General features: G+C 41.1%; 1 protein-coding gene across 1 annotated transcript in view; it reads left to right on the forward strand.

Moving 5' to 3' along the window:
• Positions 1-18,218, forward strand: part of Xkr4 (XK related 4) — a 401,520-nt gene extending 383,302 nt beyond the window's left edge. Inside the window, exon 3 of the mRNA XM_076836432.1 lies at positions 17,272-18,218. Coding sequence (XP_076692547.1) covers positions 17,272-18,218 — 947 coding nt within the window. The remainder of the gene's footprint in view (positions 1-17,271) is intronic.
• Positions 18,219-18,672: the final 454 nt, after the last annotated feature.

The raw sequence follows: 18,672 nt of genomic DNA on the forward strand, positions 1-18,672 counted from the left end.
CATTTTGGCTTCTTGGAAGCTCAAACATAAATTAAGTGCTCAATTAGCATAATATTAGCATAGGTTACGTTGTTACTTTTATCTTATTCTCTATTAAACATTTACTTAGACGTGTTTCTTTTACTATTATCTGCTTTACATCTTTTTTTCACATATTTATTATTCAGAATAAACTCAATGCTATTTGCCTCAGAATGATCACATCATTGTCCCGGGTGCTGGGATACACACACACACACACACACACACACACACATATACATATATATTTCCAAATCATACAGGCTTTTTTTTTTTTTACTAAATCCCAATTTTTGAAACATGTAATCCAAGAATTTTTGTTCAGATTTCAGGCTTCAATGTCCTTTAAAATGGCCCTTTCATATATATGGGAATATATATATATATATATATATATATATATACTTAAAATAATTCATTCTCATTCATTCAGAAGACTTGAAGAGAGCTTTGGATCTAGAGGGATCATTTCCACGTAAAGTTCTCAGCCTTGGGAATCGTTTCCATGCAAGGTCTCTGTCTTGGGAAATTACTGTTCTTTTACTGCTTACTAGCAAACAAAATCCTAATTGAAAAACCTTCACATTTGTTGCTGGCATGCACTTAATTTACTTCTGTCCTGTTATAAACATGTCTTGCTCAGGGAACAAATGCACATTGGATTCTTGATGATTTGTGTTTTATACAGTCACTCCCCAAGGGGTTAGTGCAGCCCCCGAAGACACTAATAAACAGCCCCAGATCCAGGTCATTTGTGTGTTTATTATAGGCAAGAATGGCACCCAAGTAATACTTCAATTTAGGACATCTCCAAATTCTACTCAATTCAATCCAATGCAATTTATTAAGCAATTATCAAATGTGCTAGGCATTTTCTGACTCACTGGGAGTATAGCAATGAATAAAAGTTAGTCCCTACCCTCATGAATTTCATACAAAAGAAAGGCTGATAGCCAGGAGAAGTGGTGCACACCTGTAATCCCAGCCACTCGGGAGGTTGAGGCAGGAGGATGGCAAGTTCAAAGCCAGCCTCAGCAACTTAGTGAGACCCTGTCTCAAAATAAAAAAGAAAAAAGGTTGGGATGTGGCTCAGTGGTTAAGCACCCCAGGGTTCAATCCCTGGAAGGAAGGAAGAAAGGAAGGAAGGAAGGAAGGAAGGAAGGAAGGAAGGAAGGAAGGAAGGAAGGAAAATGGAGGGAGGGAGGGCAGGCTGATAAATAGTTTGAAAATTAAAATCAAGGTACACACCTGAAGTGGTAAGGGGGGAATACAGTGGAGGAGCTTCTGGTCACCAACAGGAAGAGGGTAGAATGGTTTCCCAGAGGAGATGGCTCATCAGACATCATCCAGTAGTCAGTCTGGGGCTCATAATGGAGGATACATGACCAGGATACATGATAAAGGTCCATGCCCAGACACAGCACAGAGAACAAAAAGGATCTAGACAGGTGAAGAAAGAGGACCTCTCTGATCATTCCCAGAGCCCGGCCCACAGGCAGACCCAAGGTATGCACTCAGTGTTTGTTGATTGAGTGTGAAAGAATATGAAAAGAATCACAATAGCAGTGTGAAAATCAAGTTGGTAATGGCTGTTGATTTCCCAGGGTCACTAATGGTGCACTGAGCTGAGCTGGAGATTCCCTAGGACAAGACATAGATGTATTAAACCAATTTTGAGGTGGTTCTAAAACCAACTTAAAAAAAAAGTTTGGGGGTGGAGATGGATATATCACATTTCTATATTATTTATATTGTTTAGCATATTAACACACATGTCAAAATAATATATGTAACATACAGATTGGGACATTTTTACTTTGCTTCGTCATCATCTTTTAGTCATGTAGCACAGTGTTGGGAGCATGGTCTGTCCTCTACCAGTGTTAAAGAGATTTTGCACAATTCTGAACAAGTACGTGGGACTTTCAGTAGACACTGCACCACCTGACAAAATGTTCTCCTTGGCTATTGTGATCTTTGTAGCCACCTCCCATGATGTTTAAAAAGACTAGCTTCTCAGAGGCAAAACTTAATTATGATTTCAGACATCCAGGAATAATTCCTAAATTGAGTTAAATTTCTTTACTTCCTTTTTCTTTCTTTTTTCATTCAGTTTTTTTTTTCTTTTATCAAGTCTGTCCACAAATCTCTATAATCATCCCAAATTCGCAGTGATTTAAGTCACAATGAATCTTCCCAAAGGAAAATTCATTGTATAAAAAAATACAGCAAGGGCTGGGGATGTGGCTCAAGCGGTGGCGCGCTCGCCTGGCATGCATGCGGCGCGGGTTTGATCCTCAGCACCACATACAAAGAAAGATGTTGTGTATGCTGATAACTAAAAAATAAATATTAAAATTCTCTCTCTCTCTCTCTCTCTCTCTCTCTCTCTCTCTCTCCCCTCGCTCTTAAAAAAAATACAGCAATATGTCAAAATAGATCAGCTAAATATGCCTCCCTCTCTTCTTAGAAGTATGTACGAGGAAGAATCTTGCCATAGTCGTATACAGGGAATGTTTTGGCTTCCCTATACCAAAATATCTGAGTAATGAACTTGTGAAGATAAAAGGTTTATTTCACCTCACAGTTTTGGAAGCTCCAGTCCATGCTTGATTGTCCCCAATGATTTGCACCTCTAAGTGTTGCAGAGTAAGACCCCTCACCTTATTATGCCCAGAAAGTGAAGAAGCAAGGGCTGGGGACTTACTAGCTCTTTAGGAGCACAGCCTCAAAAGACCTGAAGACCTTCCACTAGTCTCTACCTGGAAAAATTTCCATCACTTCCCAAAACCACCGACCTGGGGACAAAACCTTTAAAGGATGACATCTCTCACACCGAGTTTTCTTAAAAAAAAAAAAAAAAAAAAAAAAATCAATGTTCTTTAGTGACCCACACTGTGAGGTTCTTTCCTTTGGGTTTTATTTTTCAAACAATGGAGACAATACCTAATATCTTTAAAGTTTTAAAAAGTTTATAAAGCACTTCCACAGCATCCCTCTCCCCCACTCCTAGCACAGTTCCCCTGGGAGTTGATTCTAATCTATTTACATCCAAGCACCCACATGCAGCTGGTAGATTGGCCTCTTGGGACAAGGAGCAGCCCTGGGAGGCTGGGTGGGATCAGGAGGTTGTGAGCTGGAGCCCTGGATGCACAGGAATCTGCAAGGTGGAGGGGAGGAAAGGAAGCTGGGGGTCCAGGAACAGTGAGGAGGGTGCTCTCTCCAGGCGAGGTTAGAAGTGGAGACTCCGGAAGGCTTCAGTGTGTCTTTTATCCTGTAGGGCAATAAACAGGGGTCCTTGAGGGCTTCCTGCAGGTGAAAGTCTTGAGGAGTTTTCTATGGTAGACAATCCATATTAACCACAAAGCCAAAACGCAATGGGGTGACCAGCCCTGAAGGTGCAGACCGAGAGGACAGGCAAAAAATCTGTGCCTAACGGGGGTCCCAGATTAGGGGAGAGACAGGTGAAAATGGAGAGGGGCCCCCAAAGACAGCAGGGTGGTGATGCAGCCTCACTGGCACCCGTTTCTGATCCTAAATCATGACCAGTGTCAGTTCTGATCATATTGCTGCTCCCGGAAAAAAAAGAGCATCCAAACATAGGATGCTCTGATAGCCTTTCCTCTCCAGGAAAAAAAAAAAAAAAATCATCTTTCTCAGGAGCACTGAAGCATAGCCCAAATCAGCATGCACAGGGGAAGGCCTGGTGAGCACGCCCGCTCCAAAGAGCTGGAGGAGAAAGTGCGCAGGTGTGTAGGTCCCGCGCCACTAGGAAAAAAATGGGGGTGACTGAGAAAGCTGAGCCATTTTTGAACCCGTGGGGTCCTCGCAGAGTTGGCGTTCTCTGAGACAGTCCAACCGTTAAGAACAGACCATGCTACAAATCCGTGTCCTTGGGGTATTGCGTCATTTTTTTTTTTTTTTTTTTTTTTGTAAATCACCTGGAAAGGCATGTCTGGGCTTGAAAGCACAATTTATTGCTGCATTATTCAATGGTCCCAGCAGCAAGCCACGCTCTTTTTATTGACAGAGTTAAAAAAAAAAAAAAAAAAAAAAAATGAGGCAACTAGAGAGCAGGACACTAGAAAATAGGGCAGAAGCCAAGGTTCCAAACTCCAACGCCCCCCCCCACACACACACACACAAAGGCCCCTTCCTGCTCTTGAACTCTACAGACCAGGGAAACCATTGTACATTTGAGATCCTTCAGGAAACTCCATCTGGTAAAAGGCAAGGTATTTTTAAAGAAATTTTAGATTTCTGTCAGAAGTTGATGGAGGAACATAGCTAGAAAAAAAATAAGCAATCAAGAACAAAGGAAGTGTCCATTAGTATCCAGGGGTCTAAGAACAGTTGGGGGTGGCCATTGTTTCCCCTTGGCTGTCTTTCTCCAACTAGCCCGCTTTTCCTGCTTTCCTTCCTTCTCCAGATTTAGGAAGGACCCCAGGTATGAGCCCTGTGTTATAAGCCCTACTGAGGTTCGACAGAGACTATCACCTCAAGACACCCTTCTTTCTTATATACAATTTAGAATAATCCTGAGGACAACTATTCCTATCACCTGGGCTTTCCCAAAACAGGGTTGCCAAAACTTGCACCTGTCTCATATTTCCCTACAAACCCAGGGACAATTTATACCTCACGTGTCCTTGTAATTCCTTGGCCTTTCTTGTGTAGGTCTTTCATGTCAATAAAATAAAATACACACTTGGTGTAGATAAGTAATGCCATGAATTTTTTTCTAATTTTAAATTATTTTTAATTGTGATCCTCTCAAAATAATAATTACTTTTTTTATCTCTTGAGAAGAAAAAAAGGCATTTTTTTTACCCTGTCAATTGCACCTCTGATTTAATTATTTCACTGTCATATTCTCCTGTTAAAGCCAAGTTCCTCCAAGTTGGAAACAGAGAAGTGAATCTGAGAGGAGGAGACAAATGTGGGCACAATGAAGAGCAAAGCTAGGATTTGGAATGACCTGTTATATTGATAAAGTTTTCTGTTCACAAAGAGCATGAACAGAAGGGCGGTTATCCTGATAAATCCAACATAAATTGAAAATACCGTAAGTGGAAAATGCATCTAATTCACCTAAACTACAAAACATCCTAGCTTAGCAACACAGATAACTGTAGTCATCCGTGGTTTCTCATTGTGGTCACATGGCTGACTGGGAGCTGTGTATGATTCCTTGTCACTGTCCCATCAGGAGAGATTAGACTGCATTGCTAGCCCAGGAAAAGATGCAGATTCAAAATTCCAAGCAAGTTTTCTTTGTTTTGTTTTTTGGTGTGGGGCATGGAACCCAGAAGTATTTAGCCACTGAACCACATTTCTAGCCCTTTTTTTTTTTTTTTTTTTGAGATATCTTCTCGCAGAGTTATGTAGGGCCTATATTGCTGGGGCTGGCCTTGAATTTATGATTCTCCTGCCTTAGCCTCCTAAATCACTGGGATTGCAGGCATGCATCACTATGCCCAGCTCTAAGCACAGTTTCTACTTTGTTTTCACCCCCCTAAAGTTGAAAAATTATGTGGAGCCATCATAAGTTGGCACTGTGTGTACTCTTACACACAGTAGTGCTAATTCTCACTAAAACCTGGGTAGAATCAAGTGACTCTCCAGGGACACATAGCTAGTGGGTCTGAGTTCTCAATCCTATGCAATTCTGCTATATTTATCTCCCCCACCCTCGCTGTGGTCTCCTCAGAGGTACTGCTAAGCCTCCAGCCTCTGCCCACAGTGTTTCTCTCTCCTGCAAACTTAGGGATCCCATGCACCTTGCCAGTGGCTACTGGACATATCACTGCCTCCAGAATGAGCCCCAAATCTCAGGACCTGGCCTCTCTTGACCACAGACTCCTGTCTCCTCTGGCTAGCTCTCCTCCACACCTCCTCAAACACACCTACTCCAGCTTCAGACACACCTGTAAACTTGACTGTCATTTTCTCTTCTTGAGCCTCCTTTCCTCCTTGGACTGAGCCTCAGCACACAGGTTGCTGTCTACATTCTATTCCCCCTGTTGTAAATAGCTTTGTTGCAAATATATGTCTGTGTCTCACACTGTCTCCAGTTTCTCTAAAGAACTATATTTGTGTCCTCAGTGCCTGAAACTTAGTAGATGTTCAATAAACGTTTGTAAGAGGAAAGAATTGAGGGAGGGAAGGAGAGAAGGCAGGGAGGATCGGAGTCCTAGCCTGCTGGGTGGTCAAAGTTGGAAGACAATGAATGTACGCCACCCTAGGAAGGTTCTTTCCATGATCCTTCCTATGGAAATTCTCCCATCACATACATTCTTGCTTTCTAGGCAGAATTGCATTTAAGCAGACTCCTAACTCTCCTATGAGAAAAGAGCTTGGTTTTCAATGTCCATAAGCACTAATATTTATGCCACCTTTGTCATCATTAATATCCCAAGCCAGCCCTGCCACTAGCCCTGTGCCACTACCCCAAACTCGCCTCGCCCTCCCTAGTTTTATGTTCCCTGGACCCAGTTTGTAAGGCAGGGTTAGTGTTTCCATTTTCCATCTCCTGGGTCCCCTGCCAAGTCCTCTGAATATGAATAATTTTGAATGTGGGTGACTAGACAGTCCTTCCAATAAGAATTAACATTGATTATAACGGACAAGACTGTCACTCTTCCAGGAAGACACCACATTTCGGATTCCTCTAAATAGGCCAGTAACTGTCAGTACTGGTGATGCTTCTGGATGATTTGTGACATGTGAGCCTACACATTCACATACATGGCAGACTACAAAGGCACCCTGGGAACATACGGAAGGGAGGAATAAAAGATCCTATCTCAGTTGCTTGTGTGGGCATGATGAGGGGCCAGGCTGGATGGAGGAGCTGGCCTTTTGCAAACAAAGAGCAGAATAAAGTAGGCAGGGGACCAGGCAGAACCCACAGGCCATCCTGTCCTTTCACTTTGTAAATGTCTACCTGCTTCTCTGAAAATAATCAAGAAAATTATAGAGGAGTGCATTTGTGTTCCTAGATGCCTTGAGATGTAAAGAGTTTACATCTTCAAGAGGTTTACTGAGGCCAAAACTCCATGCTGTGCATGGGATATACTGACACCAGGAGGTGGTTTGGTTGGTTGGTTGGTTGGCTGGTCACAGTGCCTCTCAGTTTCGAGGCTGACAGATGCCACCTAAAACCATACTGTACAACCACCTAACAAACCTTTACCTAGAGTTACCACATTTTGCAGTTGGCCCCAAATGTTTCAAAGCACGTAGGGAAAAACGTAAGGAATTTGAAGTCAGAAAAATGCAGGTGCATTTTTGCACTTGGGATCATCTGTTTTCAGTTAAAAATGTTACCACAGTTTACGTGGATATGTTAGATGGACTAAAAACTAAGGCCCATGGGTCAAATACAGCCCAATGTCTCTTGCTTTTTTTTTTTTTTTTTTTTTTAATCTAAGTGTATCTGTGTCTACTTTTTTTTTTTTTTTTTTTTCCCACTACAATGGCAAAGTCAAACAGAAATCTACATGGCCCACAAAGCCCAAAATATTTATCTGGCCCTAAACAGAAAAAGGGTGGGGTAAAATTATTTCATCTAAGACTCAGTTTTACCATCTATAAAAAGGGCAAAATACTTAACATTAAGAAAGCAAAGCTGTAAAAATAAGTAAGATCATCAATGTGTAAAAATCAGCTCTGCAGCAACATTTCATACATGGTGGGGTCTTTAAATTATTGTTTTAACCTTCGTTACACATCCCTTTTTTCAGATGAGAGGAGGACACAGATGGTTTTCCTTTCTGTTCCATCTTTTTTTTTAAGAGAGAGAGAGAGAGAGGAGAGAGAGAAAATTTTTTAATATTTATTTTTCAGTTTTCGGCGGACACAACATCTTTATTTTTATGTGGTGCTGAGGATTGAACCCAGCGCCCCATGCATGCCAGGCAAGCGCGTTACCACATGAGCCACATCCCCAGCCCCTCTGCTCCATCTTGTTTTCCTCTCTGTCTGAATTTCATTCCACTTCACCCTCTCCCACCTACATGATAAAATTTGAAAGGAAAAATAAATGTAGTGGGTTATTTTTTTAATGAAATGGAAACTTAACTTACTCTAAAAGAATCACTAATTTTATTGGACATCTCAGTTTACTTATTTTATGTCTCTCCACTAATAATTGATCTTACCATTTTATTTTTTATGTAAATTTAACCACATGCTATATAGAACCATACAGAGAGTGGTGACTTCTGGCCCTCTGCTCACAAAAATTATTTTCTTAGAGAAAGTATTATTTAAACGATTTTGAAATCCCACGTAAAATGTCGGTCTTTTTATAAGATTGTAATAAAGAGCTCAAATTGAGAGGGGGAAAAAAACTGAGATGGAGCTACATGAGGGTATCTTTGAATATTTTTCCATCAGAAGGAAGTGACTTTTCACATGTAAAAAGACAGACACTTAGCTTCCCTCCACAAGTTTCTACAACTCCTGTCACATCAAAACACCAAAAATTTAACCTAGTGAAATTCCCTTATCACCTCCTTAGCAGGCTTACAATTTGCCTTGCAAAGAAGTCGAAATCTTCAAAATGGATTATGAAAAGAATGCACATCCCCAGTGAAGCTAAACATATTAAAGCATTTAAATGTTTTTTAATCAGAACTATTACAAGGTTTAAAACAGAGATTAAATGACTTTAGTGTGAGAAGACTGAGAAAGTCTTGGACCTGCTGAATCATATTATGTTCTGAACCTTTGTCTCACCCAGCAAGGATCACAGCACGCAAGGCTTCATTTTTCTTTTTTTTTTCAATTATTACCTTGTTTCAAATAAGTCAATATGATTCCAGGCATGCGGATCTACTGCTTTTCTATTTGTAACGAAAACACAAACTCTCTTTCTGAATATTCATTGAGTGGCCTGCTTCTCTTCAATCAAATTGGTAATATTTTTCCTCACAAGAAAATCCAGGAAGACTGGAAAGCTTTTTTTAATAGATCAGAAAACATGAAGAGGATAAAAGCATGACTTTCCTCCCAGGAGCTTGTGCTTTTATCCATTTGGTGAAAAAAAAAAAAACCCAAACCTTTGGCTTAGTACAAATGTGGTTGCTGTGGGCCCAGAGAGACTCGTGGTTTTGGGAGCCTCAGAGCCCTGTAGAGGTATTGCTAGTTAAAGGACCTCAGTTTATCATGGTATCATGGTGGTACCTACCCCATGAGTCTGGACTGTGGGAGAGTTTAGAACTCACTGCAGTTGTCTGGGTCCCCACCCCAGGAGTTAGAATTACCATATGAATCTGTGTGGTTGTGACAGACTTGGGGAATCTGGGAATTTTGATGCTTGTCTTCCTCATTAACTTTAGGAGATTTTGTTCTCTGTTTTCTTATTTATGACAAAAACAAAAACACACTTGCCTCAAAAAGTTGTAATAAGATTTAAACTGGAAAAAGGATGTGGGTGCCAATCAGATCACTGTACCCAAAGCAAGGGCCCAACAAATCCTTATTCTTTCTTCATCCATCTGTGATCATGAGCCTCAGATGCACTAAGGAAACTATTACATGTCTTGACTCCAAGAAACCAATACTGTATTTTTGTTTCCTAGTTAGTCAGCTTATTTGTTTAGGGATTGTGCCTTTAGAGAGAAAAATTACAGTGTGTGTGATTGAGACTATATGTGTTTAAATGATCACCTCAACCTTTGTGAGATTATTTCACCTAAGACTCAGTTTTACCAAATTTAACATTTTACCAATTTTAACATTTCTTCCCAAAATGTTAAAATCAACAGAAAGGGTGAAGAAATAAGCTGAGAAGGGCTACAGGTAGTGGAAATAAAGAGCAGTTAATTCGAGAAACTGATACTACTAATTCAAGAAATTGATACACAAACAGAGTGATTGACAGGTGCTGGTGAGCCTGAGGAGCATGCCCTGCCCTTTCAGGGGGAGACATGTCCATCCATACCCACACAGAGGTGTAGCTAGGACAAGAACAAAAGCAAGATGTCATGATCACCTATGCCAGGGACTGAATCTAGGCTAGAGGCTGGGCAAAGCTTCCCTGAAGAAATGAATGACGCTTATGCCAGAAAATAGAGGGATGGGCAGAAATTACCCAAAGAAAGCAACTTTCCAACGGGGGGGCGGGGGGAGCCCAGCACTTCCTGGCTCGGAACCAGAACACTGCTTTTATGGGTGAACTTGGCATCAGAGAAAAGAAAAGATAACAGAGTGGCTGAAACTCAGAGACACAGCACAAGATAAGTAGGGCAGAGCAGAAGGACCCTGAGAGCTACCAGCTGGGTCTTTCCAAGATGTCCCCATAGACCCCCAGCCATCAACAAGTTGATGCTGCCCTGGGACTGGACAGTGACACAGCCCTAAACTCAGCCATTTTGTCTGTCAGAAAAGAGAAAGGAGCCATTCAGAACTCAATCAGAGCCCAGTAGCTGGTTCTGCGTGAAGGGTACACTCGTTGTATCATTCTCTCTGCTTTTGCGTATGCTTGAACTTTTTCATAATTGGACACTTTTAAGTTAAAGACAAGAACCCTTTCTTACCACCAGCTGCAGTCTTGTGAAACAGGCTAGTGGCCAGGTGTTTCCCTTTGGCCTGTTGAAGGAGAAAGGTTATGCCCTCCCCTGGGAGAAGGAAAGAGACAGGTTCATTCTCTTTGTAGAAAATCGAAGAATTAGAGCACTTGGTTCAATTCCCCGAACCTCTTACATCTAGGGAATTAGGCTATAAATCCTATGAAGCATTCTCTGGAGATTTCCAGGAATTGTAGTTTACACCCAGACCACAACACAGCAGGACTACAGATTTTATTTCCCAGTGTTTTGGCATTTGCAGTTCAAACTGAAATTGCAAAGAAGCAGAATAGGGGAAGAATGAAGAATTGTGCAGATCTTTTCAACCTCTTATTTCTCTTTTTCTGGTTCTGGCTCTATACACAGAACATTCTTATTTCTTTTCCTCCCTCCCTTTCTTCCTTCCTTCTTTCATCTTTGAGCATTGCACAATACATTAAGGGAAAAAAAAAAAAAACAAGACAGTGATTTAATCTTGCCTAAAGGCCCCAACTAGTGAGAAACACAATAATTAAACAACACAAAATCAAACATAATCAAAAACTGTGATAAGAACGATGAAGGAAAAGGATGGAATACCTGATTGTGGAAACATAGCCACAGAAAAAAACAAAATTGCATTTGGAAGCTGGAAATTGCCCCTTGCCAGTTTGGAAGTTTCAAAATTAAAGGGATATTTAGATTTTCATGTTTCCAAGGATCTTACACAAATTACGCCCCCCACCAGGCCACACCTCAAAACTTCTAACAACGCATGCCACCACACTACAGACCAAATTTCAAATGTATGAATTTTGGGGTGTCTAAAAAGGGCAGTTTTGATGTCAGCTACATCGAACCTCGTTTTATTAAAATGACTATTTCTTTTTAAATTATTCAGTTCCAAATGATGTTTAATGGGAGCAGGAAATAAAGAAAACAAATAGTAGAAATGAAGCAAAAGGGGGGGGGGTGGAGAGATGGAGATATAGAAGGAAGAGAAAACAGGAAGGGGGCGGGGAATGAAGACAGACATCCTAAAAAGAAAGTATATCCATAAGAAGCAAAAGAAAAGAAGCATAAAACTTGGCTGTTCATGATATTGATCACCATCAGTTCCCTTTGAAATGCTAACTAGTTAACTAGCTAGTGTTACAGCCAGAACCCTTATTGTTAAATATATATTCAAAATGGACCAGACTCTTAGATATCTTCTGAGAAACTGGCCTCTGGCTTATTAAGCAGTGTCTTCAATAATTCAAAGGCACAGATCACACAGGCTAGAAGTAGCCTCCTCTAGCTCTAGAGGTTTAAAAATCCAAACTCTCGGATTAAAATATTTCCAAGGGTAAAATACATCCTTTACCAATGCCTACCCAAAGAAAAGGAATATCTGTCTTTATAATCAGTCCAAAATGATGTCATAAACTGTCATCCCAACATGTGGCCACTGAACTGTTGTTTTCCAAAGTCAGATTGATCTTCGGGGCTGCAGTGCAGTCAGAAAGCAAAGACACCTGGATTAGGCGGACACAATCCAGTGACAGAGGCAAAGTTAGAAAATGGCATTCATCTGAACTGGTGGATTTGGGTGGCTTTGCAATGGTGTTTCAATCAAGCTGCACATAAAACCTTGTCCTTAGAACTGTGGCAGCCTACCTGGAAATTCATGTTCCCTCTAGTTCTGAGAAGGCATTACACTAACAACAGGGAGGATAAAGGGAAGAATTGTGCTCTTTTCCAGAGAAAGCAAAAATTGTCACCTCCAGTCAGATTGTTTCTAAGTAACTTTCCAAGTCAGCAGTCAGGCACACAGAAGGGGAGCTGGAAAAAAAGCTGGTGGCCCTGGGGTGGGTCTTGACTGCCTGCTGAGCTGGAGGGTCAAGGAATGGGAGGGAGTGGGATGACTCAGAGACCCTGAAAGCAAGTGGATCCAGAGCTGCATCCCGAACAATGCCAAGAATTCAACGACTAACTAACTGATAAAAAATGGGGAGACAAGAAACAAAGAACTGGAGGGAAAACAGATCTAAAATAAAGGAGAAGAGAAAAAAAAAAATCAAGTAGATGGTTTTCTTGGGACAAGGGTAACTTGTCAGATGTTTGTAGGGAAGGATCTCGACCAGGGAATGGCATTCAGACAAAGGCAGGAGCACAGAGCATCTGCTGTCAAGGAAGCAAGAGGTTTAATTTCAGGGTAGATTAAGGACAATTTCCATCCGAAACAAGAGGAAGTCAGGAAGGAGAAAAGATAGAACACTTAATCTCTCAAAGGCAAGACTCAATTTTTTTTTTTTTTTTGGTAAAATGAAATCATTGCACTAGGTAAGCTCAGAGGTCTTACCATCTACTTTAACATTTTAAGAAATAATATAATCCCTTTGAGTCCCCTCCAGCTGTTTTCACAGTTTGATCTTAAAACTTCGCTGTTCATTATTTTGAAAGACAATACCAAGAGACACATTATTTATGTCCTGGGACCACTGAGGGAATCTTTATATTTTAGTATTTTAATGATGTGAGCAAAAATGTATTGTTGAATGTCACTTACATATTCCTGCCTGGGATGCATACCTTGAATCTAAACAAAAGCAGACAAACCCAAAATGAAGAACATTATCTTTTTTTTTTTTTTTTTAAGGTACTATACTCTTCAAAAATTTCAATGTCATGCCAGTCTGAGGAACTTAGCAAGACACTGTCTCAGAATAAAATATAAAAAAGGGTTGTGGAGTTAGCTCAGTGGAAGAGTACCTTTGGGTTCAATCTGTGGTACTGGAAGAAAAAATTCAATGTCAGAAAAGGCAAAGAAAGTCTAAGCCTATGAAAACATTCCAGATTAAAGAAAACTAAATCAGTATGGAAACTAAATCAATATGGCAGCTAAATACATTACCTTATCTTAGACTTAATCCTGTACCAAAAAGAAAAAGATTTGGAATGGATATTGTTAAGGTCAACTGATGAAACTGAAATATTGAAGATGGATTAGAAAGAAATACTAAATTGGCTGAAGTTGATAACTTTACTGTGGTTTTATATGCTTTTTCATAGTAAATAAGCACTGATGTACCTTAGGGTAAACAGTCATATATCTTTGTCTCAAATGAGAGAGAAAAGAGCATAATAATACAATAAATGAAACCAACTAATAATCTAGGCAAAATTTATATAGGTATTCAATGTACTATTTTTAGGTTTTTTTTCTATATGTTTGAAATTATTTTTAAATAAAATCTTAAAATATTAAGCTTTAACATTGTTAGCTCAAGAAGCATTCTATACCCCCATACATCAGATGTTCCAGAGAACTCCACTCCAATCACAAGGCAGTGCCTTGCAGAGCAAATCTATCTCGACACTGGAAATAACCACTCTGGTGTTACCTGTGTAAAGAGCAAATGATTGAAGCATTCTAAGGCAGGACTGTATTTGTAATTTACCTATTGTAATTTGTAATTGATGAAACCGGAATACTGGAGGTAGCTTAGAAAAAAAAGTGGATTGGAAAAAAAGGAATGCTGAAGGACTTAATTCTAAAATGGGCCCATATTTCTATTCAGATGTGTATTTGTCTTATTAAAAAAAAGAATTGCTAAAAAGAAGGAAAAGAAAATTATAATCAAATGAAGAAGAGAAATGCTAATCATTGCTGAAAAACAGAACTCATTAAAAGGGGTGAACAGAACAGAATGGACATGGAATTCCTCTTTAGTATATAGACTCTTTTCATTAAAAGCGAAGCTGATAGAAAGTGTTCCCTTTTCTACTGACAGTGTATCATCTTCAGTTCCCAGAGAGTCAATCACAGACTGGATTACTCTTTTAAGACAATGAAGCAAAAGGGATAAAGGTTACAGGAAAATTTGAGTGAGGCTAATTTTTCTATTAGATCTAGACAGGTGGAGTATCTGAAAAGCTTGAAAACAATAGTGTTTCAGACTGATTAATTGGTTGATTGATGGGATTGGCTTCTTCTTTTTTTTTTTTTTTTTTTTTTTTAATTTTTCAGAACTGGAGATAGGACCTGGGGCTTCATGCATGCTAGGCAAATGCTCTGCCACTGAGCTATATCTTCAGCCCCGTATTTCAGATTTTTAAGTTTAAAGGGGTGGGGGGTTGAAATACTTGCATTTACACGAGATATCTTGGAGAGGAGGTCCAAGTCAAACACAAAATTCATTCATCTTTCATATACACCTTATACAAATTTTATATGTTATCTTTATTGCACCTGTATTTTAACTGTGACCCATTATATGAGGTCAGGTGTTAATTTTCCTCTGTAGTGTCATGTGGGCCCAAAAAGATGTTTTGGATTTTGGAGCTTTTAGGATTTTTAATTTTGGGACTAGGGATGCTCAAACTGGTGGTGGTAGTGGTGGTGATTTGTTTTATAACTGCTTTGGAAAACAGCGTTATGTAACATCTTCCATTAAGAGTGCTTGCTCTTCGGTTTGCACAAAGTCTGACCAACAAGGCAGTCACTTTCCTGAAGGTGGCACTAAGCGCCCGCACTTCCTGCAGAAGGTGCATCAGTGAGAACACAAGGGGTGTCCCTGCACAGGTAGGGTGTCCAGGTTAAAAGCAAACTGAGTACAAGTCTATTCAAGAAGCTACAAGTCTTCAAGGGACCCAGATAAGGGGTGAGGTATGAGCAGTTTCTATGCCATACAAAGGTATTGAAATTAAAATGGCACAACCTTTTATTCTTTGATCTGAACCGATCATAAATATCATTCACATAGTCATTATTCTGTCACCTTTTTTCTCCATCCTTTCTCTTTCTTAATCCAGTTTTAAATTCTTCCACTCCTCTCTTTTCACTTTAGAATTTACTGTAAATTGATATGGCTGTTTTCTATTGCACAGAAACGGAATTATCATAAACTCCTTTGTCCACTGGTCTGTAATTAACCTACAAATATCGCCATAGATAGCTTCCTGTGACTTACAGGAATAAAAGATTTTTGTGCTGCCCTGAAAAAAAATAAAAAATCAAAAACATGAAGATCCTGACATCCCCATCTAAACATTCTAGTAGATTTATTGTAAGGAAGTATGAGAAGTGGATTTTGGAAAACATTTTCTTCAGCAATAATTGTTTTTTTGCAGTTTGTGTTAATCAAGGAGACTGGGTAATATGTGATCATTGGATTTGAATTTTTATCAATTAATATGGCCTCTTTCCACAAGAATTGTATTTTTAAAATTTATTTTTCAAGGATAGTAGACAACAGCTCTTTTTCTATAAACATTGTTTTAAAAAAGAAAAGTACAGATTCCATCATAAGCTCCTGGAAATCCACACACCTTCTATTATTTCTAAAGAGGGAAATAAAACTAGTATTCAGCCTGATTATGATTAATAATAGATCATGAGGGGAAAGTCAGTTTAATTTTATAATACCTGAAACCGTTCTTAACCTTAGCAAGTCTCAGCACATCTTCTTAAGTAAAATAATTGCAAACTCCAGTGACAAAGTGGAATTCTCCAAAAGAGATCTCCCTGGGAAGCTGATATGTTTTTAGGTAAGATCTGTCTATATCTGGATCATAGACAGAAATTTGAGACCCAGTTAAATGGAATAAGAGTATAAGAAGGCAATAAAAATTAATTCCAAAGTTTGAAGATCTACTAACCAAATGGGCTTGATAAAATAAGAGGAATGGCGAAAAAATGATTTCAATACATTCTTTAATTTATGAAAGACTAAGAGATGAATGACAGTGAATGAATACTTCTTTTAAGGGAAAGGTAGTCAGCACAGATAGAAGCTGCGGGAACCCTGAGTATCCGATTGCCATGAGGATGAGCTGCACGCTGGGCAGCACAAGAAACACTGTCAAGCTCATTATGTGAACTTCTTTCCTTATTCTAAAGAAAGAATGAACTCTCTTTTGGGAATGAAATTCATTCATTCTTGCTTGGAAGCAGAAAGGTAAACCATGTAGCCCCTCAAGCTTCAGTGTGATGCTATATACCTTTCAGCCATGGAATCTCCACAGTGGCAGGGAGCCCCAGAGATGGCCTGCCTTGTAAATGAGGATCCGGCTGAGCGCAGTGTCTGTAATTCCAGCAGCTCAGAAGGCTGAGGCGGAGGATTGTGAGTTCAAAGCCAGCCTCAGCAGAACTTATAAAAAGGGGTGGTGCTAAGCAACTCAGTGAGACTCTGTCTCTAAATAAAATACAACATAGTGCTGGGGATGTGGCTCAGTGGATAAGTGACCCTGAGTTCAATCTCTTGTACACTCCCACCCCACCAAAAAAAAAAAAAAAAAAATGAGGATACTCATTTCAAAGATTGTCCAGGGTCATGTGGTAATATCTGGACAAGTTGAACAGCAACCCCATTCCACCAGCCCATGGTTATTTTTCCACTACACAAAACCCCCTGCTGGTCTATTTACACCAAATACACAGAAAGTTAAACTACCCATTCTCTACATCTCCCACCAGACACTGGTTGGGAGTAGCATTCCCGTGAGTGTGGAGCCTTCTCCATATGGGTTGATGCCTTAGAGAGGATAGTTAAGGATCCCCACCTGAGTGAGAAGTCCACTAAAAATCCAGAGAAAACAAGAGCCTTTGCTGAGGTCCGAGCCTGTCCCGGGCCACCAGCCCCGGTGTGACTCGACTCCCAGGGCATCCCTGCGTCCCACTTTTGACAGAATGTCTTCCTGTTTGCCTTTGTAGGTTTCACAGCAGCCGCCTCCCTGGTGTCCTTGGCTTGGGCTCTGGCCTCCTACCAGAAGGCCCTGCGGGACTCTCGGGACGACAAGAAGCCCATCAGCTACATGGCGGTCATCATCCAGTTCTGCTGGCACTTCTTCACCATCGCGGCCAGGGTCATCACCTTCGCCCTCTTCGCCTCGGTGTTCCAGCTCTACTTTGGGATCTTCATCGTCCTCCACTGGTGCATCATGACCTTCTGGATCGTCCACTGTGAGACGGAGTTCTGTATCACCAAATGGGAGGAGATCGTGTTTGACATGGTGGTGGGGATCATCTACATCTTCAGCTGGTTCAACGTCAAGGAAGGCAGGACACGCTGCCGGCTGTTCGTTTACTACTTCGTGATCCTGGTGGAAAACACCGCCCTGAGCGCGCTCTGGTACCTGTACAAGGCCCCGCAGATCGCCGACGCCTTCGCCATCCCGGCGCTGTGCGTGGTGTTCAGCAGCTTCTTGACGGGCGTCGTGTTCATGCTGATGTACTATGCCTTCTTTCACCCCAACGGGCCCCGCTTCGGGCAGTCACCGAGTTGTGCTTGTGAGGACCCCGTGGCCGCCTTCTCGCTGCCTCCCGAAGTGGCCACGAGCACCCTCCGGTCCATCTCCAACAACCGCAGCGTGGCCAGCGACCGCGACCAGAAATTCGCAGAGCGGGATGGCTGTGTACCTGTCTTTCAGGTGAGGCCGACGGCCCCGTCCACCCCATCGTCTCGCCCACCGCGGATCGAAGAGTCCGTCATAAAAATTGACCTGTTCAGAAATAGGTACCCAGCCTGGGAGAGACACGTGTTGGACCGAAGCCTCCGGAAGGCCATTTTAGCCTTTGAATGTTCCCCGTCTCCTCCTCGGCTGCAGTATAAAGATGATGCCCTGATCCAGGAGCGGTTGGAGTACGAGACCACTTTATAAAACGCAAGAACTTGCAGGAGCCGCAACATCCGGATGAAGGGGTGACAGCAGGGCTGTGGCGATCGATCGTGACACTTCATCTTACAGGAGGGGGCAACAAGCTGCAGCGTTCTTAAGTCTGCCCCCGTCCTCCTGTGATGGTTTGATCCTCCATCAGCTAACCGCCTGCTGTTGGTCTTCTTTTCCAACCAGCAGCACCAGAGTCTCTTTCTCCACCTGAAGGACAGCAACACCAGCTCAGTATGACTGTGGCTACCAAATTCCTCCTGCACGGTCTTGGAGCACCATCCATCAGAGGGGACTATTATTATGGAAGAGTTTGCCTCCAATCAATAGGGTGTTTTAATGGAGTTAACTGATTTTTGCATAAAAATATATTCAGTCATACACACTAACACACACACACACACACACACACACACACACCAGTCCTCTGTCAAAATAGCTTAGGTGA

This window comes from Callospermophilus lateralis, chromosome 16 (genome assembly GCF_048772815.1).
Source record: "Callospermophilus lateralis isolate mCalLat2 chromosome 16, mCalLat2.hap1, whole genome shotgun sequence".
Taxonomy (NCBI): Eukaryota; Metazoa; Chordata; class Mammalia; order Rodentia; family Sciuridae; genus Callospermophilus; species Callospermophilus lateralis.